The sequence below is a fragment of the Nothobranchius furzeri genome, chromosome 8 (genome assembly GCF_043380555.1).
Source record: "Nothobranchius furzeri strain GRZ-AD chromosome 8, NfurGRZ-RIMD1, whole genome shotgun sequence".
In the NCBI taxonomy this organism is placed as follows: domain Eukaryota; kingdom Metazoa; phylum Chordata; class Actinopteri; order Cyprinodontiformes; family Nothobranchiidae; genus Nothobranchius; species Nothobranchius furzeri.
This window is the reverse complement of record NC_091748.1, coordinates 76,705,670-76,729,782: the sequence shown is the minus strand read 5'-3', so window position 1 is coordinate 76,729,782 and position 24,113 is coordinate 76,705,670. Positions and strand designations below refer to the sequence as shown.

The following is a 24,113-nucleotide window of genomic DNA, read 5'->3' as shown; positions in this document are numbered from 1 at the left end:
GCAATTAGAGTTGGCCTCCAGAACAAACGCGCTCACGGTTTCACCAGCAACACGTCTGATTTCCATGATCAAGCATGCTGTTTTGATGCAGCGTCAGCATTATTTCAGGTAATAACAGTTAAAGTTCCCTAAATCTGAAGCTTCATCACGTAAACGTGTGGAAGTCTTTGTACTTGAGCTCTACGTCTTTGCAAAAGTAATCAATCAATCAATCAATCAAACTTTATTTGTATGGCACTTTTCACATACAAAAAATACAGCTCAAAGTGCTTTACAGGTTAAAATCACCCCTTATAACCCTTAATCCCATCATTTCCCCAAAAATATAAAAATAATTATGACTGCCCCCCCCCCCCCCCCCCAAGGTATTTCCTAAGGAACATGCACCCACCCACACACACACCCACACACACACACACACACACACACACACACACGAACAACAAATACACACGTGCTCTGCTTATACTGAGCCAGGATTCTCTGGCGGTTTCTTCCTGTTAAAAGGGAGTTTTCCTCTCCACTGTCGCTGCATGCTTGCTTAGTATGAGGATTGCTGTAAAGACTCTGACACTAGTCAGTGACTCAATGCAATTTGCTGGGTTCCTTATTTAGGAAATTTTTTTTGCTGATTGGCTTAATGAACTGACCTGAATTGGAATGTTTATTATGTGAAGTGCCTTGAGACGACGCTTGTCGTGATTTGGCACTTTATAAATAAAATTGAACTGAATTGAGATGAGGAGGATTAAAATAGAACCAGAGAGAATTTCATTTCTGTTGAAAAGTAGACCACTAATTGCTGTTCAGAACTTTGGAGCTTGACAGCAGCTGATGGTAACCAGAAATAGCTGGACCTGCCTAACAAACACTTCAGTAGCTTTAAGTGCAGCAGGATTAATACAATTTCTAGCCTTCAGCAGAATCACAATAACTCATAGCCTCACAAGCCATATATATATATATATATATATATATATATATATATATATATATATATATATATACATATATATATATATATATATATATATATATATATATATATATATATATATATATATGTGTGTGTGTGTGTGTGTGTGTGTGTGTGAACATATAGTCCACCCACAACCCATAGTTAGAGCTCAGTCGTGGGGCGGGATCCACAGTTATCTTTCAAACTGTCTCCACACGCTATTGGACAACAAACAACCGTTCACCATACACTGCTGAAGAAGACACAAATACAAGCTTTTCTAAATAAAGGACCCAAGAACCTCTATCTGCTCTTGACTCAAAGAAAACCCAGGTCTAAGTTCAGAGTTGATGCACACTTATCTCTGCCTGTACCCAAAACAAGTCTTGCTATCTGAATCTGGTGCCCTGAGGCTGAAGTGTAAACTCCCCTCAGAAGAAATGTGGAAAGCTGCTGTCGCCATGCAGACTCTTTCTCCCTATCCCAGCCTGGGTGGGACTGTGACCGGTGAAGGCCGTGGAACCGTATCTAGGATTCAATGTGCTCTCTAACCCAATAATCTCCCTCCCCTGTCCAAACAGAGGTGATGAACGCTGCTCCATGCGGCTGCACGCACTGAAGTGAGGAGAGTCCCAGAACCCTCCCTCCCCACCTAGAGGACACTTATGTTGTGTATCATCTGAAGTCTGTGGGCATATTTGTCTGAGGTGTTTTTTTGCATAGCAAAGCTATCCTCTCTGTCGGGGATAACTCTGAAGTGCCTTTTTTTCTCTCCCCCTGACTCTATCCTTATATAAACCCTCTTTCTTCTTCATACTTCCGGCTCTTGGAGAGTACAGACGCTCCTCTCCTCCCTATCTTATCCCTAGGCTCTTGGTCTGTCACTAGGTGTACGGCGCTTGTGCATTTTTTCTGGAAACTTGAAATTATTGAAAATGGACCTGGTCAGCTGGTCTCTCAACGCGATTGACGAGACTTTTTCAACGATGAGAACAGGAGAAGGGGCTCCCGGTTGCCCCTCTGGGACAGAGCCAGCTGGGCATACCATGGACTCCTGGAAACAGTGGAGCCTGATCTGCCTCTCTCAACTGTCTGTAGAGGATTCTGAAGACGTCTGGATATTCGTGGTGTTGGTGTCAGGTTTCTTGCTGTTTGGCCTGAGCGGTTACCCGGCTTACCGGAAAAATAATGAGCTTTCGAGGAACATTGGCCCAATCCCGGAGCTCAGGGATGGATTACACTGCGCTTTGAACGCACAAACTCATATAATTGTCAAGATGAGTCGTAAGCTTGGAACTTGAGCGGAGATTCAGGCTCTGGCACAGAAGGTTGATGCCAGCAAGGATAGTGTTGACGGGACAGCACGGTTGGGAATAGATTAATTTACGCCATTAATAATAATAATAATAATAATAATACATTTTATTTCAAAGCGCCTTTCAGGACACCCAAGGTCACTTTACACAAAACACGTAATAAAATACAATAAAACAATAATAAAACCCAAAGAAGAAAAAACAGAGAGAAACATTTCAATAAAATCAGAGGTTGTAGGCAGATTTAAACATATGTGTTTTGAGTTTTGATTGGAAAAGGGTAAAACTGTCGATGTTCCTGATGTCTGGGGGAAGTGAGTTCCAGAGTCGAGGAGCAGAGCGGCTGAAAGCTCTGCTCCCCATGGTAGCGAGACGGGCAGAAGGAACCGCAAGATGGATGGAAGAAGAAGATCTGAGTGAACGGGACGGGGTGTGAATACTTATAAGGTCTGAGATATATGGAGGAGAGAGGTTGTGGATTGCTTTGAATGTATGGAGGAGAATTTTGAAGATGGGCCTGAATTTAACTGGGAGCCAGTGGAGCTGCTGGAGAACCGGCGTGATGTGGTGAAAGGAAGGGGTTCTGGTGATAATACGGGCTGCTGAATTCTGGACCAGTTGCAGTTTATGAAGGAGTTTGTTGGGGAGACCATAAAGAAGTGAATTGCAATAGTCGAGACGGGAGGTGACGAGGCTGTGGACGAGAATGGCGGCAGTGTGAGGGGTCAGTGAGGGACGAAGACGGTTTATGGAACGTAGATGGAAGTATGCTGACCGAATTAAGTTATTAATGTGAGCCTGAAAAGAAAGGGAGCTGTCGAGAATGACACCCAGACTCTTGACATGAGGTGAGGGGGAGACTGTGGCACTGTCAATAGTTAAAGAAAAGCTGTCAGATGTTGAGAGGGTGGAGTTAGTGCCAACTAGAAGAAGTTCAGTTTTATTGCCGTTGAGTTTGAGGAAATTAGAGGTGAACCATGATTTGATTTCAGAGAGGCAGAGTGTAAGGGAGGATGGTGGGAGAGTTGAGTTGGGCTTACTGGAAATGTAGAGCTGGGTGTCATCTGCAAAGCAGTGAAACTGGATATTGAATTTGCGGAAGATTTTGCCGATAGGGAGGAGATATACTATGAAGAGGAGGGGCCCCAGGACAGAGCCCTGGGGCACACCTGACTTGACTGGGGAGGGTTCTGAGGTAAAGGATTTTAACTGGATGAACTGAGTGCGGCCAGTAAGGTAAGATTGAAACCAGCGGAGGGGGGTGTGAGTGATGCCTAAGGAATAGAGTCTATTAAGGAGGATGGGATGAGAAATGGTGTCAAAGGCCGCACTCAGATCGAGGAGAATAAGAATAGAGATTAAACCAGAATCAGCAGCAATGAGTAGGTCGTTAGTGATCTTGATGAGAGCTGTTTCTGTGCTGTGGTGGGGACGGAAGCCAGACTGAAACTGTTCATAAAGGTTATTGCGGGTGAGATGTGAATGGAGCTGAGATGCAACAGTTTTCTCAAGGACTTTGGAAATGAAGGGAAGATGGGAAATGGGACGGAGGTTATTGAAATCATTGGGATCTAAACCAGGTTTTTTTAGAATAGGGCTGACTGAAGCGGATTTGAATAGGGATGGGACCGTACCAGAGGATAGTGAGGAATGAATAATGGCTGTTATAAAAGGGAGCAGAGAAGAAAGGCAGGATTTAACTAAAACAGTTGGAATAGGGTCCAGTTGACAGGTGGAAGGTTTGGATTTGGTGATGTAATCTAATATTTCTGAGGGATGGGGAAGTTCAAAGGAGGAGAACGGAATGGTGGGTTCAAATAAATCAGGAGAGGGAGGGGAGGAATGAGGTAAAGAGAGATGGATTCTATTGACCTTCTCATTAAAAAACTGAAGGAGAGAGTTACAGGTTTCTGAAGAGTAAAGATGGATGGGTAAGGAGTCGGGAGGCTGAAAAATGCTGTTCATGATGGAAAATAATGTTTTAGTGTTGCTGGAGTTGGACGAGATGAGACCGGAGTAATACTGAGATTTGGCATGGGAGATGGAGTCCTTGTAGAGAGAAATCTGAGCAGAATATAAGTCTTTATGGATGGTGAGACCGGTTTTCTTGTAGAGTCTTTCAAGCCTCCGGTTGGTAGCTTTCAAGGAGCGAAGGGCAGGGGTGAACCATGGAGCAGACCGAGTAAAATATACAGAGCGGGATTTGATGGGAGCAAATGAATTAAGGATAGAAACCAGACCGTTATTGTACTGAATGACAAGATCATCGGGAGTAGAGGACAAGTTAGGGGTCAAGGTGGCAAAACTGGAGGACAGGGAGGCTAGATCAATGTCCTTAATATTACGAAAAGAAATGATACGTGGTGACTTGATGATGGAGAGACGGAGGGGAACAGAAAAGGAGATGAGGAAGTGGTCCGTGAAAGGGAGCGGGTCAGCTGTACAGTTGGAGGGGGTCAGGCCGGAGCAGCAGATTAAATCCAGGGTGTGACCTTTAATGTGAGTGGGAAAATTGGCATATTGATGAAAACTGAGGCTGTCCAAAGATGAGGAGAAGTCTTTGCTGAGGGGGAGGGCCATATTGTCCATATGAATATTAAAATCACCAAGTAAAATTACATTTGGGGAAAGGGCGGACAGATGGGATAAAAGAGCAGAGAGTTCATTTAAAAACTCAGGGCTGAACTTGGGGGGACGATAAACAGTGACAATTATTGTGGGGGTCGGGCCGGAGAGTTGACAGGCGAGGCATTCCAGAGTGGTGAGAGGAGGAAGGTTTACGGGAAGGACCTTCCAAGTCTCGCGATACAGTATCGCGAGACCACCGCCGCGGCCCGACCCACGGGGTTTGGAGAGGTAAACAAATCCGGGAGGAGTACAGTCATTGAGTTGTGAGAAATCGCTGGGTTGTTGCCATGTTTCGTTCAGACAAAGAAAGTCTAGCTTATGGTCACTGATGGTATCTTGGAGGAGATGTCCTTTACCAGAGAGGGAGCGAATGTTGAGAAGACCAAAATTAGCAGTGCGGAAGTCCCTGGCGACAGGAGCATTAGCCCGACTAGCCAGCCGGGCTAACACGCTGGAGTCGGCAGCTCGGCAGGTATTCCTGGGTAGCCGCCGGCTAGTCGTGGACCAGAAGGAGGGTATTCCTTTGGAGCCGTCGAGATGGAGGTTCCGCCGGGACCCCCGATGGATATACCGACGGCGAGGCTGGAAGGTGATGTCGGGGAAGAGGCACAGAGCTGGTGGTGGAGATCCGGAGTAGCGAAAGCGGAGGTTGAAGAGCTCCGCCGCCGAGTACTGGAGAAGGCCATCCACGGACAGAAGAATGAGCGACAGGATGATCCAGGCCAGTGCGAGGCACACAGAAATCCTGCTGGACCACATTATGGAGTGGAGCAGGGAGGTGGTGATGTGCAACCAGAACGCAAGCTGAGCAGGTAGGTGAAAATGAGTTTTCACCGACACAGGGATGTGACCAGGGTGAAAAAGAAGAAAAAAAAATACAAAAAGTTTGTTTGCCAGCGAGCAGCGGCAGCGAGACGCGCCAGCGTTCACTCAACCGGAACCGGAGTGCGGAACATTATTGGATCTAGAGGGGTTGGAGACCAACAGAACTTTAAGACAGAGAGGAAATTATCTCTGTCTTTCCCCAAAACAAGTTCTTATCTGAATCTGGTGCCCTTGAGCCTGTGAGGCTGAAGTGATTACTCCCCCTCAGTAGAAATGTGGAATACTGCCGTTACCATGGCAACTCTGTCTCCCTATTCCAGCCTGGGCTGGACTGAGACCGGTGAAGGTCGTGGAACCATTTCCAGGAGTCACTGTGCTTTCTAACCCAACTACCTCCCTCCCCTGTCCAAACGGAGGGGACGAGCGCTGCTCATTGCGGCTGCATGCACTGATGTGAGGAGAGTCCCCAACCCTACCTCCCCACCTAGTGGACACTGATGTTGCGTAATGTCTGAAGTCTGTTGCATTTCTGTCTGAGGTGTTTTTTTTGCATAGCAAAGCTGCCCTCCCTGTGGGGGGTAACTCTGAAGTGCCTTTTTCCCCTCCATCTGACTCAATCTCCTCGGGTTGCGAATGACCACAGTCACCAATTCTTGTCATGTGTCTATGTATGTATGTCTGATCTTGGAATTGTCTGTACTGGAACAATTGCCCCTCGGGGATGATTAAAGTTTTTTTTTATTTGAATTGAATTTGAAAGACATGATTAACTCATTCACTGCCAGCCGTTTCCTGATCGCTAAAGCCCTTCGCTGCCAGCATTTCTCACCATTTTTACTGTTTTTTTAAGTGTCAGAGAACGTTGCGTGCTAGGATGATGTCGACGCCAAAACAACCAAAACTAAGCGGAGACTCACCTCTTACATCAGGAAGAATCCGCGCGTTTCGAGTGTTATCCGTTCTTTCATAATCCGTTGTTGAATTGTGATCGGCAGAAGCTTTTCCGGTTCGCGCCTCACTTTTTTTACAGCAGCGGCCCAAAACGATCTCCTAACACATGGATGTTCTGCTTCCTAGTCACGTGACTTGTGACGTACGCGGATGAAGATCGGCTTTAGAGCTGAGATGTTTGTTCTCGCGGTGTGGGAGCTCGTCCGACGCCCACACAGTAAAAACATGCAAATGACAACTTTAGTTGTAAATGGCAGTGAATGAGTTAAGATAATTAGAAGTTGCTAACCCATCTCATGGACTAATCTTGCTGCTGCAAGCTTTCGCAACCCAAAGCGACCGCCTGGCATTGCCTGTGGCAGAGCAGAATTGCTTTGCCTCTGCTCCTGTCTACTATATTCTAGGCTAAATAACGTCATCAGTTCTCATCATTAGTAGAATATAGTAAATGCATGGCAATCACAACAATCATTCCTGTAAAAATGCTTGACCTCTAGATATATTTTTTCCCAATTCCGTCAGTAACCCTTTAACTTTTTCTCATTGTAAACTAGTGTCACATATTCTCACCAAATCACTCCTGGGCAAGCCCTGGCATTTTTACCAATTGTCGGCCCTCCCCATTGGGAAAGCGGTGGGGGTGGGGGGTGTTGCCGCCCGCGGACTCGTCTCTAGGCCGAATGTGAGATCTAATATGGACTGGGACTGTTAAATTACAAGCAGAGCAAGACCGCTGCGACCAGGTGCCCTGGAGATCAATGGTACATTAGCTACATGCTAAAGCGGCAAAACAACTCCTACGTCATCGCTTTACTGTGTTTTTCTTGCTAAAAATGCCTGGAAAAACTCTGTTAGCTTTGGGTTACCATGTAGCTAATGTCCTGTAGATCACCAACTGTGGAGTAATGTCGGCCCAAGCTGGGCAAGCAGCCCACCGGGCCAGAATGCCAGATAGGCCAGTCCACCCCTGCTCCTGGCCATAAAACCTTCAGCAGGACCATCAGGATTAGTACTTTTATCAGAAACCTGTCATATCTAGTGCCACACACATCTAATGCCCCCTACTGGTGGAGCTACAGGTGGCGAGAGCCTATTTCTTTATTATTATTATTGTTATTATTATTATTATTGTTGTTGTTGTTGTTGTCATTATCACCTGAAGACTGATATTCAGGAATCTTTATTTTTAATTAACTTTTTCTGCAAGCATCCACGTATCTTTAAATAAAATATAAGAACAACAACCTGCTCTATCAAGTCACAAGTCAGTTTCTATGCATAACTCTTCTTTAGTTTTAAAAAATGCAGTTTCCTGCATGTAATATAGTCAGATTCACAGTTATTCAGCTGAAATTAAGATTACTAAACGTATAATCAGGTAAAAAGGTGTACTGTTCATTTCCTATCAGTGTGACACAATAAGTATTTGGATTTAGGTGAATATAAATCATGTTTGAAGCCATGTGTCCGTCTGTTTCTGCAGGAGAATCACTGCAGACGTATAAAGATACTGGGCGACTGTTATTATTGTGTTTCTGGGCTGACGCAGCCTAAAGCAGACCACGCCCACTGCTGCGTGGAGATGGGACTGGACATGATCGACACAATCGCGTAAGTAACACACACCTATGAGTTTCAAATAACACACAGTCACACACACACTGAAGTTTCTATTGGTCAGATTTTTTTCTTGGTTAATAATGAACCTTAACTCTTTTTTTTTTTTTACAAATGAACACCAAATTTGTTTGATTAATCTGCTGTGTGCTCTAGTATGAATGAATGTTGTTTTCTGTGATGAAAAAAGCTCTGGCGCCCCTGTTTCAGGAAGTAAAAGTTGGTGAGAGGAGTAGGGGTGCAGAAAGTGACAGGATGAAGAGTCACACTTTTTAATATTCATGATATGCAAGCGTCTCGTCTCTGATTGGGTAACAACTCCCTTTCCCGTCTTTCTTCTCTCCGTGGCAGATGATCGTTCAGCAAGTACGTGAAACTCAGAGTGACCAATCGAATAAAAAAAAAGGTATTGCACAGTTTCTCTGTTAGCAAGACCGTTAAGTTTATAACTTTAAAAGAACTTTGGAAATCACCGACAGTCAAATAGTTTATCAGGGAAGGGAACTTTATCCATTCTCCGTGGGTGTCACCGACACGAAAGGCTCACGACTGTCAAAACGGGGGATTTGGGTCAAAAATCGGCACAAGCATCCCGCTGTGTGAACAAAAACCAGCAGATCGTGACAATTATTGTTTGTTTCTATGAACTAATACCACCTGATTTGACAGAGTCCTACATAGAGTCTTGAATAGAGAACCAAAGTTTAAAGCTCCATTCCTGAACTTTGCAGATATTTGCTCTCTGTCGCCCTCTCAAGGCTGTGTGACGTCACTGTCGTAAAATCACATCTCTGTCACGCGTAAGAGGCATGTTTACTGGCTGTTTCCAATTCGCGTGCCCAAACAAACACATTAAGCGGCGTTTCAGCATTGAATAAAGTTTTATCAGGACTAAATAACAACTTTCTGCCTGACAAAACACAAGAACCCTGGTGAAACAATTTACTACTTAACTATCCATTAGCAGCATGGCTAGGTCAGAGTCCGTAGTCCATGCCGTTCTCTCGAGAAGAGCTCTCCAGTGAGGAAAATCCGGCCCAATGCTAACTCTGGTCTTTGCTCTATCGCGTTCTCCTTTTCTTTTCCTAGATTCCTCTGATGAGGAATTTCTAGCTTTCTTTGGCGGATTTGCCTTTGCTCAAGTCTCTGAACCGTGGGTCTACCACAGACATACACACGTAGACGCCCTGTGGACTAGCACTGCCATAATGGCTGGCCGCCATTTTAAATGGGTCTCCATTCGCCCCCAGTGCATTAATTTCTACTAAGGAAGGTGCTACCCAACTAAAAAACACATTTTATCAAGCGTTGTGACAAAATCAGACACAAGCTGTTCACTCTGCATTGACTTTGGACTTTTCTACAGTCTCTGCTTTGGAGAGTGAGACCCATCCATAAAGCAATACGCAGTCAGCACATCTGGCGGCGAATTGTGTAGTGTGGTAAACAGACGTGAGACCCCGTATTACAGCTTCAAAAATGAACATAATATAGTATGCCACCAGAACTTCAAAAAGAAAACATTACTCAAGCTGTAAAAGTAATGGAATGGGGCTTTAAAGTGATGGTTTTCCAGCTAAAACCTGCTTGTGAGCACATGTGAAGCCTCAACCTTTCTCAGTAGCCTAGTGGTAGAGTGACCACCCTGAGACTGGGAGATCAGGGTTCGATTCCTGGTCGAGTCATACCAAAGACTTTGAAAAAATGGGACCCAATGCCTCCCTGCTTGACACTCAGCATTAAGGGGTTGGATTGGGGGGTTAAACCACCAAATGGTTCCCGAGCGCGGCTTGTCTGCAGCTCACCGCTCCCCCAGGGGATGGTCAAATGCGGAGAATAAATTTCGCACACACATCTGTGTGTGTGACAACTAATGGGACTTTAACTTTACATGTGCACAACCAAGAGCATGAACGCTGACGTGTTCATTTTCTTGCTGCTTAGTCTGAGAGTGGATGGATCTGTCCTTTTCTCAGAGGACAGACACTCGCAACGCACCGATGTGTGTAAGACACCCCCACCCTCACTTCATTTCTGCTTCCTTCTGCATTCACAATCAAACACGTAGTCTACCAGCCTCTTCCTCGCTGCTCCATGTCCTCTTCCTCAGCTTCGCTCGTGACTCTGTGAGGAGTTTAGCGTGACAGATCTCCCGCTGACGATGAGGAGCTTTGGGAGGTGATTTAGGAGGTGATTTTGGGAAAAGCTTCTGCAGCTACCGCAGGAGGTAGGTGGTGCAGCGCTAAAACACCGATTAAAACTTTGTGATCTGAACGAACCCTTGGAAACCTGACTTATGAATTAATAATAATTAAACTGAAAGTCACTAAGTCAACATAACAACTCTATTATAATCCGTTGTATTTCATTATAATTCTAACAACCTGCATGGTGGAGCACTGTACCTCACAGCAACAGCGTTGCTGGTTTGAATCCCACCTGTGCTGCTTTTCTGTGCAGTTAGTGTGTTCTCCGCATGCATGTGAGCGTTTTTCTCCCGCAGACCAAACCAGGCATGGTGGGTTAAACTGCTTGTTTTGTATGTTGTTTAAAATTATGAGCGTAACTTGAAAATGCTGACATTTCACAGTTTGACCCTGTTTTATGAGATAAAGAAAGTATTATTTCTAAGTTGATATTCTCATTTACACAAGCCAAGAAAGTTGACTGCGGCCAATCAACAGGAACGCACCCCAGTACCCAGCATGCACTGCAGGGTGATGCACTGACGCAGCTTATTGTGTATTAGAGCTAGGTGCATTAGCGTTTTAGCATTAGCGTGTGCTAGCACGGTGAGTTCCTGATTCCTGCTCAGTGGCCTAGTGGTAGAGGGTCCGGCCTGGGACTAAGAAATCGGGGTTCAAATCTTGGTCGGGTCATAATAAAGACATAAAAAATGGGACTCCCTTCTTGACACTCAGCTTTAAGGGGTTGGATTGGGTTCCCGAGCACAGCCACTGCTGCAGCTCACTGCTCCCCATGGGGATGGGTCAACTGCAGAGATGAATTTCACCAGTGTGTGATGACTAGAGGGACTTTAACTTTAGATGTTTCCCTGCTTCAACGCTGCAGTTTTGGTTTGATTTGCAGCTCCTGCAGAACCTGATGAAGGCTGAGGAGCATTTAGACCTACAAGGTCACTTGTGTGTTCATGTGGGGTCAGTATCAGGCTGGTAATATACTTGCTTTTTAATTACGCATGTTTAAAATAGCTGAGCCCCGTAACTGGCCTAGATTAAAAGCATCATTTGTGCACATGTGTGAGTAATCATTAGGTGGAGTTGACAACCTGAGACACAGTCGCCGGTCTCTCCGTCTCTGGTTTAGTGGCCTTTAAGATCATATGTGATACCGCAAAATATTCTCACACCCAAAGCGACTAAAACTGACGAAGGGTGACCAAGCATTTGTTTCCTGCATCAACACGAGTTTAAAAAGCAACTAAATTCCCAACATTAGATGGAATGGATAGGGGCAGGACTGGTAGCCATAGACATAAATACAAAGACACCCCATTGAGTGCTGGACAGCCATATTGGATGGGTCTCCTCACTCTCCAAAGTCAAGCAGGGTGAGCAACTAAGCCCGTTTCTTGCAGCTTATGGCTACAACAGCCGGCGTACTATTGAAAACAAATCATGTGGGATTACTATTGATGTTTCTAGCCTACCTGATGGGATTTCACATTTAAAATTATTTAAATTTATTTAGATTAAATATTTTTAGATTTTAGTTATCATGCCATACCTTGTGTCTGATGTGAAAAAAAATTGACAAAATGTGTTTTTAATTTGGATAAGCATCTTCCTCAGTAGAAATAAATGCACTGGGGGCAAATGGAGACCCAACCAAGATGGCGGCTTGCCACTATGGCAGCTCCAATGGGGAGCGCCAGTCCCTGGAGCATCCATGTATATATGTCTGTGTTGGGAGCTATATGTAGCAGTTAAAATTTCAAAATCTCCCCTTCCTCTCCTTGATGATGTCACGCTACAGATCCCTGGTTTCAACGGAGACTCCAAATTGCCATAAGTGAGTATGTGACTGGTCCTTTGTCTTCATGTGTCCCTGTTTTGATGAAGGGACTAACCCTGATCTGATCTTGGTGCTTCAAGGCCAGAAGTGGGTTGAGATAAAGTTGTGATTTATCTACAAATGATCTAGGCAATTCCTGTTTGTTTTTGTTATTTTTACCTTCAGTTAAATTTGTTTTCATCTGCAACAGTTGAACCACTACAAGGTGGCAGACAGGTGACAAAGTTTTTGCCTATTTTTGTCACAAACTACTGGATGGATTTTAATGAAACTTGAAAAGTAAACACCAGACTGAAGTAAAACACTTTTGGAGTAAACTTGTTTCATTTTTTTCTTCCACCTGACGACAGAGAACTCAAAAATGTTCTAATCTGAACTAAAACTTGTGTTTGTAGAGTTCCAGATCTGGTCTTAAAACTTTGGCATTAACTGTTGAAGCTGACCTTGAAGATGAAGAATGTTTTAACATAACTTTAAAACAATCTGTAGTCCACCCAGTTCCAGTTTGCTGCCGCGGTTTCTGGTTTAAATCCTAACGTAAAAAGTAATCAAAAAACTGGAGTGAGACAAGCCCTCCTTCAAGAAAGGGTAGGCTTTTAATTTCTTAAAGGTTGTGCACTTCTTGAGTTTTAATTTTTTTTACCATTTTTAACTGATCATACATATATATAAAACAGAAACTGGTTTTGGAATGTTTTAAGTACATTTTGAAGTACTTAAAAGCAGGGGCGCCTCCAGAAAATTTTGATGGGGGTGGCCAGATGGGACCAAATACATTTTTGGGGTGGCACACCAAATTGGTCCTTGTGGTAGCTCTGGGGGAATTTAGCCTGTGGCGATGTGCTGCATTGCACCTTTATTCGTTTTTATTAAAATAACAGTACGTTGTCACGTTGAGCCAGGAGGAGGTTAGGACCCAAGATGCAGAAACCCAGAACGACACAAGGCAGGAGCGAAATCAAAGTAAAAGCCTTTGTTTAGGAAGAGACTCCAAAATTCAAAAATCCAAAAAGGGCAGGAAGCCAAGCCTAAAGTCAGTAGCCCGACTGACAAAAACAAAAAACTCTTTGATGAGCAAAACCTAGAGTTTCACGAGGAGGAACAGAACAACACTGACAACGACAATGGACCAACAAACACTGAGATACAGACAGGGTTATATACACAGGGGCTGGGTGATAGGAGACGAGGAGCAGGTGCGTGAGGAATTGGGCACAGGTGAAACTAATGAACTGAGGGAAGAAGCAGAAATAAGCAGGGGAGAAAACCATATCTCAATCCTAAACCAGGGGTGGGGAACCCTGGTCCATCGAGGGCCGCTATCCAGCATATTTTAGTTTCAACCCTGCAAGGGTGGAAATCCCATTTAAATTTTGGGAGGGACAATAAACAGTAAAACTTCAGAGAGTAATTTTTGGGGGGGGACATGAAAAAAAATGCTCTCTACATACAACAATGTATGTCCTTATAAGAGACTGACCTGTGACGCTGTGCCTGTGTCTGACAGGCTCTGGCTGCCTGTGCGCAAGTGACTGGACTTTGCCTAATGAAACCATTTAGAAACAATTTCATTTCTTTCTTACAGATGTCTTTATCAAAATGCAAGTTTCTACTTGCTTGACGTTCTGGAGCATTAAAAAACGACCTGATGTCTGCTGTTTTTCGTTTCTCTGCCATTTCAACTGACCTGGTCTGCTGACAGTTGGACAGCAACACACACACAGATGGGATATTGTCATTAGAAAGGACATGGAGGATATTGATCAACAATAATATCTTGCCAATTTTGTACATCTCCATAAGCATCCTTTCTTTTTGTTTTCATTTCAATAACAAGACTGTGGCCTAAAACGGAATAAGCAGTTCAGAATAAAGATTTAAAAGTAGATCGTTAATAGTTGAAGCAACATGTCCTGAAATGACACGGCTACTAGCTGACCAACAGCTACACGTGTGGACGGATGCAAAACAGTAATTTTAAGTAGTAAAACATATCTAACTTTTTCACAACAAAGAGAGAGAACATAAAATGTCAAATTAAAATTGTATTAAACCACATAACATGAAAGCTACTAAAATCCAAATAGTTCCATATTGATTTTAATATATTTGAAATTTTCCTTCTAAATATGGCTAGAAAAACTTCAAATCAGCTTTCACAAGTCAAGTATAAAAGTGACTGAAATCTCTTTAATAAATCATAGAAATATTTGTAGGCTATTAGAGAATAACTGTAATATTTAATAACTTTATCTAAGTCCTACTGAACGAAAAGATACACAAAATCTAAAAATATATTCTTGAAATATTTGTTTCATTTTAATAATAAAAATTTAAAACTTTTACTTTACAAATACACTAAACCTATACATACTCTATACTGTATCTTTCAGTTTAATCGATCTCTCACTTTTCTCAGTTTCCAGAGTGTTTTTGGGTCTGTGTGGCCAACGGGATCTTTGGCTCTATGTTTTACACTGAGAGCTTTGAGCAGCGTGCCTCCACCACACATTTGCTGCTACCAGTTCATCCCTAAGCTGCACGGTGCACCTGCACTTTGACATATTGTAAACAGCTGCAGAGCCTGAGGAAGACGTGATGAGAGCGGTTAAACGCTGTGGTTTTCCATACACCGGACCAGTTAGTTTTGATTCTACCATATTCATCTGCTAAATAGGATGAAACGTGGACATTTTCATCGATCTACAAATGCTCCGCAGATTCCAGGGAAGACCGTGAAAGCGTACGTGTCCGGAAAAAGGAACTTTTGGTCACCTTAGTGAATGGAATAATAATAGCGGAATAATCCTGGAATGACCAGAGAACATGAAGTGACAACTTTTTTTTTACTGTGGTGGTGGTGGTCTGTCATAAAGGGATCTCCGACCGTTGATCAAAAACTAAAGATAATCGGTGTCTATGTTTGACATTTTTGACCACATGTGACACACACATTTAAGTTTGTAGAACAAGCGTGTGATTATTGACTTACTGCTGGAAACCGCTGGCTTTTTGATTCCCGCCTCCTATGAGCCTGCGAGCTGCTGTGAAGCTGTGAGCGGGGCAGAGCCGGCAGCCCCGCCCGTTGGAAACAGCGCGTGTGGACCGACCGTACCAACTTGAGGAATTGGGCGGGGTGGACTATAATTTCTCAACAATTAAAAACACACTGTTTTGTATTTGCAGACTAACTTTTACGTTGTGTTTTTAGAATAAAATACAGGTTTACTGATAGCATTTATATGTTTACAATAACTTTTGTGGGGGGGGCAACTTTGTGTGAGGGGACGCGTCCCCCCCATCCCCACGGGATCTCCGCCTATGCCTGCATCATCACACCTGATTTCAATCAGCAGGTGATTAACAAGCTTCTGCAGAGCTTGATGAGCTGCTGAACAGGTGAATCAACCACTGAATCAGAAGGGTTGGAGCAAAGACGTGCAGCATACCGGCCCTTGAGGACCAGGGTTCCCCATGCCTGTCCTAAACCAAAGCTACTAAAATAACCTGAACTTTAAACACTGTAGAACAAAGACAAAAGATAAATAAACTAACGATAAGTGAAGTGAATAAACGGAAACCTGAAGAAGCTGGGGACCTATAGGGAGGCACAGGAGATTAGGGGGCACATGAGGGGAACCAGGAGGGGGCTGGGGACCACAGGGACACAGAACATGACATACTTATCCAACGTAAATTTTACAAATTCAAACGTTTTAGAAAAAAAACATTTCAGTCATTTAAAATGTTTTTATTTTATTTAAAATTTCATTTTTTAGGTTTATTCACCTGTTTCTGCATTCACGCACAAAAAAAACTATGGAAATAAAAACTGTTTTTATTTCATGGGGCGACGGTGGCACAGGAGTTAAGTGCTCGCCCCGTAATCGGAAGGTTGCAGGTTCGAGCCCCGCTCAGTCTGTTGCTGTCGTTGTGTCCTTGAGCAAGACACTAAACCTACGTTGCCTGCTGGTGGTGGTCAGAGGGACCAGTGGCGTCGGCAGCCTTGCCTCTGTCAGTGCGCCCCAGGGCAGCTGTGGCTACATTGTAGCTCATCCCCACCAGTGTGTGAATGTGTGTGTGAATGGGTGAATGACTGATTGTGTTGTAAAGCACCTTGGGGGGTTCCAGGACTCTAGAAGGTGCTATATCAAATACAGGCCATTTACCATATAGTGGGCAGCAGAAACATTTGTATTTTTTATTCTGATTATTTCTTTACTCATTAATTGTATTATTTAAAATTTGTTTTACAATTATGTTTCCAATATACAAGATCAATATATGGTTTGACTGAACATTAATATGATTTTTTGACACTGGCTTTTCCTTGGGGGGGGGGGGGGGGGGAGCAATTTTCTAGAGTGGCCATGGCCACCCCTGACCACCCCTTGGGGGCGCCCTTGCTTAAAAGGCAGAAAACAGAGAAAATCAACCTAAAAGCAACATTTAAACATTAGCTTAACGTCATCAAATATAAAGTGAAACAACGCTACATCATTCATTTTTATCTTTCTCCTGCTGAACGGTTTCTCTTCCTGCAGGTCAGTGGTGGAGGCTACTGAGGTGGATCTGAACATGCGTGTTGGTTTGCATACGGGTCGGGTTCTGTGTGGTGTTCTGGGCCTGAGGAAGTGGCAGTACGACGTCTGGTCAAACGATGTGACTCTGGCAAACGTGATGGAGGCCGGAGGACTGCCTGGGTCGGTACCGCTGGTTAGGAACCGAACTCAGCTGCTGAGTCAGCAGAACAACCGCTCTTTAGATGTGGAAACATACCTATTATACATATTAATCGTCATAAATAGATCTCTAAAACACTTTTGTTCAGTTTCAAACTGTCAACCTGCAGCATTCAGAAAACCTTCTGCTTGAAATCGTATCACAAATATTACAGCCCAGAACTTTTGCAGATGAAATTCAACATTATCGAAGAAAAAGTTGAAGTCGTGAGTGTTTAAAATCTTCCTTTGAACAATGAAACATTTTAGAGCAGCTGGTCCCACATCCTAAACAAGCTGGTAGAAGAAGAGCTGATGCAACACGGTTGTAAAAACGAGTTTGATATTTCAACCTGGCAGGTGGACTGGAGAAGAGCTTTTATCACACAGCGTGACGCCATTCTTATCTCCTCGTGTGCTCTGTTCTTTGTTAGCGTCCTTTTAAACTTGATGAATGAAAACAGCAAATATGAAACAAGTACTTGTTTTTACAAACAGCTCAAAAAAGCATTTTGTTTTTGCAATAAATAAAGAGCAATACGTAAGAATTTTACAGCTAATTACAAAACAGTCGAATGTCTCGATCATGTCGGAAGGATGGTTATACGGAAACGTTTCACTCTCAGCCAGCTGGGGGGTTGCCAGTTTTGCTCCTTTACAAGTAAGAGGGAGGTAGTTACTGTTTTCAATCTTTGAGTTTGTTAGGTTGCCAAGTCTGCGGCGAGCTAACGCAGCACTGCTGGAAAATGTAATCCAATACCAGCAGGGAATCAGCTCCAGAGATTGTTAAAGAAACAAAGCCAGTAAACAGGAGCGACCCAGAAGTTATTTCTTCTACCCCTAAGAAGCCACGGCATCTTTTTGTTTCACACTAATATCAGGTGAAGTAGCCTAGAGGCTAACGTTGAGCTAACAGTGATAACAGTGAATTAGAAGCAAGTTGCTCTAAAAATTTCTCAAGCCTTTTCAAACAACTTGATATTACAAAGAAATGTGTGTGGGAAGTGAATGATGAGTCAGCTGTGGTGTTTCACTTCCTTTAATGAGTCGTTCAGAACAACAATAGCAAGCAAACAGCAAGACAGCAAACTACCAAGGGCGTGTCCAGGGAGTGTTCTGGGGTAGCACATGCCACCCTTGGAATCTGATTGGCCACCCCAGGTACCACCACACTAATTTACCTTTAAATATGCTTTTCATTGTCCACAAACAGCTTGGGGGTAAAACAAAAAAAAAGCATAACCATTGGTGCCACCCATGCACAAAGTTGTGCCTCACCTGGGCCACCCCATTTTAAAAGATCTGGACACGCCACTGCCAACTACCACATTTCCTCTAATATCAGAGTAATTTCACAGTAATAAGTGTAGTAAGTGCTCCCTACTGTAAAACACCTGAGTGCCAACACCAGATCTAACCATGTATTTGTCTACTTATCCACTTACTGAGTACGACCCATGTTTGCTTGTCATCCAGAATCTTCTGGTGCTGATCTGTAACTGGCAACGTCCACGAAACTCACGCAGCGAGAGTGAGAAAGTGATTGAAGGAACCAAATTTGACCCCAGGATGTCATTCTGTTGCCTGGCCTGCCAGACTCGTCCTCTGTTTAAATCTACACAGAGAACTAGTCTGGTTGCTCACAGGCAGAGAGGCACACGAGGGGCGGGACTAGCCAGCTTAAAAATAACCAATCAGAAAAAAGGCGGAAATGCCCACTGTACTGCGCAACACAGTGGTTTTTTAGCTGTAGTCAAAGATGGCGTCTGGCGACGGAGCAAACATCTTTCTTTGGAATAAAAGCTTTTAGCGGTTGTTCTTGTGGTTTGAAAGACACGAAGTCATTTAGAACCGCAGCAAACTCCGCTTCAGATGCCGTCTTTGTTGTTTATGAGAAGCTGAGCGTCGCGTGTGTGACGCACGCTGCTCAGCACTGATTGGCTTGGTAAAAATTCTCAGGGGCTGGGGTTATTTGAATGGCAGCATTAATGGGAGCAGGCCCTTTGCTTCCCCTGAGGAAGCATTGGCATGGCCTGCCAGGCTAGGAGATAAGTGTAGGAGACTATTTTCATGTTTAGCCTGCTTGATAAACTGAGAGAGACCCATTAGAATCAGAAATAGTTTAAAAAAAATGTCTTTCAGTGAACCACATCTTTAACACTTCCTCAGTAATTTTATTTATTTGCAGTTTTGCTTTTTTTTAAAACATAAGTTAAAATGAGGAAGAGCATGGGCATTAATTTAATCTCACTTCACTTAAAGAGAATGTGTGCAATAACAAGCAGATCTGCATTTAAAACAGTGAAATGGGGTCATCTCTTTGGGGCCGATTCAAGTAAAGTAATACGATTTTAGCTCTCCGCTGCAGATTAAACGAGTCGTCAGAACGAACGCGTCTGAAGCAAACTGAGGGAGTTTTAGTCTGATAAAAATAATGAGGAAGGTAATGATTTAAGACCTCGGCAGCTCACTCCCAACCGCTCTTCATCCTCTGCTGCGCTTTCAGCAAGGTGCACATCACGAGGACAACCCTGGAGTGTCTGAACGGAGACTACGAGGTGGAACCGGGCCTCGGGCATGAGAGGCACGCCTTCCTTCAGAAGCATCACATCGAGACCTTCTTCATCGTTCCATCACACAGAAGAAAAGTATGAACCACTTTTTTTTTCCTCACTGCTGCAAGTGCTCAGTGATAAATAATCCTCTGATGCTGAGGAGGCAGGCCGGGGGATTAGCTAGGGTGGATGGTAAAACTATACGCATTGGTGTGTGTGAGTGCGTGCGCGCGTTAGGGGTTGCATGACTTAAATTTTTTTAAGTCGACAGTCAAGTAATGAAAATCAAGTCGACTTTGACTAGTCGTTGATGATGTCATACTCCTGTAGCGGGGGTGGGGAGGGGGGGTTGTTGGTTCACTGGAGTTTTTGACAATTAAAATTGGCCCACATTTTCAAAGTTAAACATATTTCTTTTAACAACGGTAGTTTCTGCATCTTTACTGCTCCGCTTCAGCCCTCTCCCCCCTCCCCCTGCTTCAGCCCTCTCCCCCCTCCCCCTGCTTCAGCCCTCTCCCCCCGCTTCAGCCCTCTCCCCCTCCCCCTGCGCAGCGGCCGCAAACTCACTGATGCGCCTGCAGCCTCTCAGAGTTCCTGCTGCTCTAAACATTAAAATAATTATTTCATTTTGTGTTCCTCACTTCTGATTACCTTCAATGGTGTCTGTTTGTTGCAACCAAAGAAAAACTGCTACCTGGCTTCATATATATTCACCTTATGAGTTACCTCTGAACTGCAGATCTAAAAGATCTGCCGACCGCAAAAACAACGGAGTGCTCGCCGGCCGCACCGGTGAGGTGCGTCACCGGAGGACAAAACAGGTGATGCGCCCCGCTACACAGCAGCGAAACGCATCAGGCACAAATAAAAGACAGAAAACATGAAAGGAAATGAGCCGACATGAACGATCGCGTGTTAAATTAGTTTTTGAGGTGGCGACACCTGATTTCATGATGTTACTGCGGCCGCGCTCAGGACGCAGATGTCTGGAGCGTGTCAACGATCAGAGCTTTGCATGCACAAGCTGGTTAAGGTTGGGATGGGGGTGAGGGGAAGGTTCAATTACAAGAGGGTAAAGGTCACAATTTGGTTAAATGTCCGTTTTGAGGCGGGTGTCAGATACCGGCGCTCTGGCGTCACCTGCTGTCTTTTCCGAGTACTGCATCTTGTCGGTCATTATCACGTGACAGCGACTAGTCTATGAAAGGCTTAAAAAGTCACTACAGATTTGTGAAGTCGACTAGTCGATACAACCCCTATCGTGTGTGCGTGCGTGTGTGTGTGTGTGTGTGTGTGTGTGTGTGTGTGTGTGTGTGTGTGTGTGCGTGTGTGTGTCTGTGTGTGTGTGTGTGTGTGTGTGTGTGTGTGTGTGTGTGTGTGTGTGTGTGTGTGTGTGTGTGTGTCTGCTCTGTCTTCTCCATCCCCAGTGAGTCGTGGAGGATGGCTGCTTATACTGAGCCAGGATCCTCTGGAGGTTTCTTCTTGTTAAAAGGAAGTTTTCCTCTCCACTGTCGCTGCATTCTTGCTTAGTATGTGGATTGCTGTAAAGACCTGACACTAGTCAGTGACTCAATGCGACCTGCTGGGTTGTATTGGAATGTTTACTGTGCGAAGTGCCTTGAGACGAGTCTTGTTATAAGTTATAAATAAACTGAACTGAATCAAACTAGTTTTGTTTAGCCGAGTTAAAGAACCCAGATCTATCAGCCTCCCACTGGACTGGGACTTGTTGGAGACATGAAAATGTAAGAGAATATGCAAACGTCCTTTTTGAAGGATGCAAAGTGGTCACATGACACCAAATCTGTCGAAGCAGTTTATTCCCAAAGTGGTTTAATAGTGTTTTAGTTTCTTTGCCACTTATCCTCACTGTACTGACGAGGTCTTTGGTGCTTCAAGTGTTAGATTTTGCATCTCAAGCAAGAAAAAAATCTCTTGAGTTTTAATACAAAGACTTCATAACAGCAACAAAAAACTGGTGAAAATCTCAAAACAGCCGAGTAACGATGATCAGTTCTTCCTTATTTGATGTTTTAGGCATTTAGCTCTCAAACGCTGTTTGATACACAAACAAAAAACTTCATACAGAAAAGGTTCGACTCTATAAACATTCTGTTTAATTTACAGTAACAGATACTGACTGATAAAGGTTTTCCTTTTTGAACCATGAATCTTCAGTTGTTATAAATGCATTTAGATTCATGGAGATTGAATAGAAGTCAAATAAAATCAGGAAAATTCTGACACAGATGTAGGAATCTGTCCTAAACTCACCACGCAACGCTGGACTTTGTGTTTTAATGAGGCTCGTTATTAAACCAACGTCTGGTCTGGTGAATAATGAACCTGATCAGCGAAGGACAGGAATTCATTCATGGAAATAAAAGAGTTTGTTTTACTGATGTGCTGCAAAATCTGGATGTGTTTGTGCGTCTTTCTGAGAAATTTAAATGCAATGTGCACACACACACACACACACACACACACACACACACACACACACACACACACACCTCTGTGTGGTCCTGTGCATCTGATGTTTCTGGTTTTTACTTTCAGATCTTTCCTGGAATCATCCTGTCAGACATCAAACCAGCCAAGAGGATGAAGTTTAAAACGGTGTGCTACCTGCTGGTGCAGCTCATGCACTGCAGGAAGATGTTTAAAGCAGAAATCCCTTTTTCTAACGTCATGACCTGCGAGGATGACGACAAGGTGAGCGAAGAGAGAATTTAACAAGTTGTGTGTTTTATTCCACTTCATTTGTGACAAACAGAAATCCTTCTGATAATCTGCACACAGTCACAAATGATGAGCTCACTCACTCACTCACTCACTCGCTCGCTCGCTCACTCACTCACTCACTCGCTCGCTCGCTCACTCACCCACTCACTCACTCACTCACTCACTCACTCGCTCGCTCACTAGCTCACTCACTCACTCACTCGCTCGCTCACTCACCCACTCACTCACTCACTCACTCACTCGCTCACTAGCTCACTCGCTCACTCGCTCGCTCGCTCACTCACTCACTCACCCACTCACTCACTCACTCACTCACTCACTCGCTCACTCACTCACCCACCCACTCACTCACTCACTCACTCACTCGCTCGCTCACTAGCTCACTCACTCACTCACTCGCTCGCTCACTCACTCACTCGCTCGCTCACTCACCCACTCACTCACTCACTCACTCACTCACTCGCTCACTCACTCACTCACTCACTCACTCACTCACTCACTCACTCGCTCGCTCACTAGCTCACTCACTCACTCACTCGCTCGCTCACTCACTCACCCACTCACTCACTCACTCACTCACTCGCTCACTAGCTCACTCACTCACTCGCTCGCTCACTCACTCACTCGCTCGCTCACTCACTCACTCACTCACCCACTCACTCACTCACTCACTCACTCGCTCACTCACTCACTCACCCACCCACTCACTCACTCACTCACTCACTCACTCACTCACTCACTCGCTCGCTCACTAGCTCACTCACTCACTCGCTCGCTCGCTCACTCACTCACTCACTCACTCACTCACTCACTCACTCACTCACTCACTCACTCACCCACTCACTCACTCACTCACTCACTCGCTCGCTCACTAGCTCATTCACTCACTCGCTTGCTTGCTCACCCACCCACTCACTCACTCACCCACCCACTCACTCGCTCGCTCGCTCACTCATTCACTCACTCACTCGCTCACTCACTCACTCGCTCACTCGCTCGCTCGCTCACCCACTCACTCACTCACCCACCCACTCACCCACCCACTCACTCACTCACTCACTCACTCACTCACTCACTCACTCACTCGCTTGCTCACTCACTCACCCACTCGCACGCTTGCTCACTCACTCACCCACCCACTCACTCGCTCACTCGCTCGCTCGCTCACCCACTCACTCACTCACCCACCCACTCACTCACTCACTCACTCGCACGCTTGCTCACTCACTCACCCACCCACTCACTCGCTCGCTCGCTCACTCATTCACTCACTCACTCACTCGCTCGCTCGCTCGCTCACCCACTCTCTCACTCACCCACCCACTCACCCACCCACTCACTCACTCACTCACTCGCTTGCTCACTCACTCACCCACTCGCACGCTTGCTCACTCACTCACTCACTCACCCACTCGCTCGTTCGCTCACTCACTCACTCGCACGCTTGCTTGCTCACTCACTCACTCACTCACTCACTCGTTCACCCACTCACTCATTCACCCACCCACTCACCCACCCACTCACTCCCTTGCCCACTCGCTCGCTCACTCACTCACTCACTCCCACGCTCCCTCACCCACTCACTCACTCACTCACTTGCAGGCTCGCTCACTCATTCACTCACTCACTCACTCACTCACTCGCTCGCTCACTAGCTCATTCACTCACTCGCTTGCTTGCTCACCCACCCACTCACTCACTCACTCACCCACCCACTCACTCGCTCGCTCGCTCACTCATTCACTCACTCACTCGCTCACTC

General features: G+C 44.8%; 1 protein-coding gene across 3 annotated transcripts in view; it reads left to right on the top strand.

The window, feature by feature from the left end:
- The window catches only part of adcy1a (adenylate cyclase 1a), an 85,746-nt gene that overhangs the window by 36,665 nt on the left and 24,968 nt on the right, over positions 1 to 24,113 (top strand). The window contains exons 5-9 of one of the 3 annotated variants that reach the window (XM_070554341.1): positions 8,162 to 8,289; positions 12,292 to 12,327; positions 16,875 to 17,033; positions 19,558 to 19,699; positions 22,166 to 22,321. In XM_070554341.1, coding sequence (XP_070410442.1) covers positions 8,162 to 8,289; positions 12,292 to 12,327; positions 16,875 to 17,033; positions 19,558 to 19,699; positions 22,166 to 22,321 — 621 coding nt within the window. The remainder of the gene's footprint in view (positions 1 to 8,161; positions 8,290 to 12,291; positions 12,328 to 16,874; positions 17,034 to 19,557; positions 19,700 to 22,165; positions 22,322 to 24,113) is intronic. The other 2 variants (XM_054752011.2, XM_070554342.1) reach the window with 2 other exon arrangements.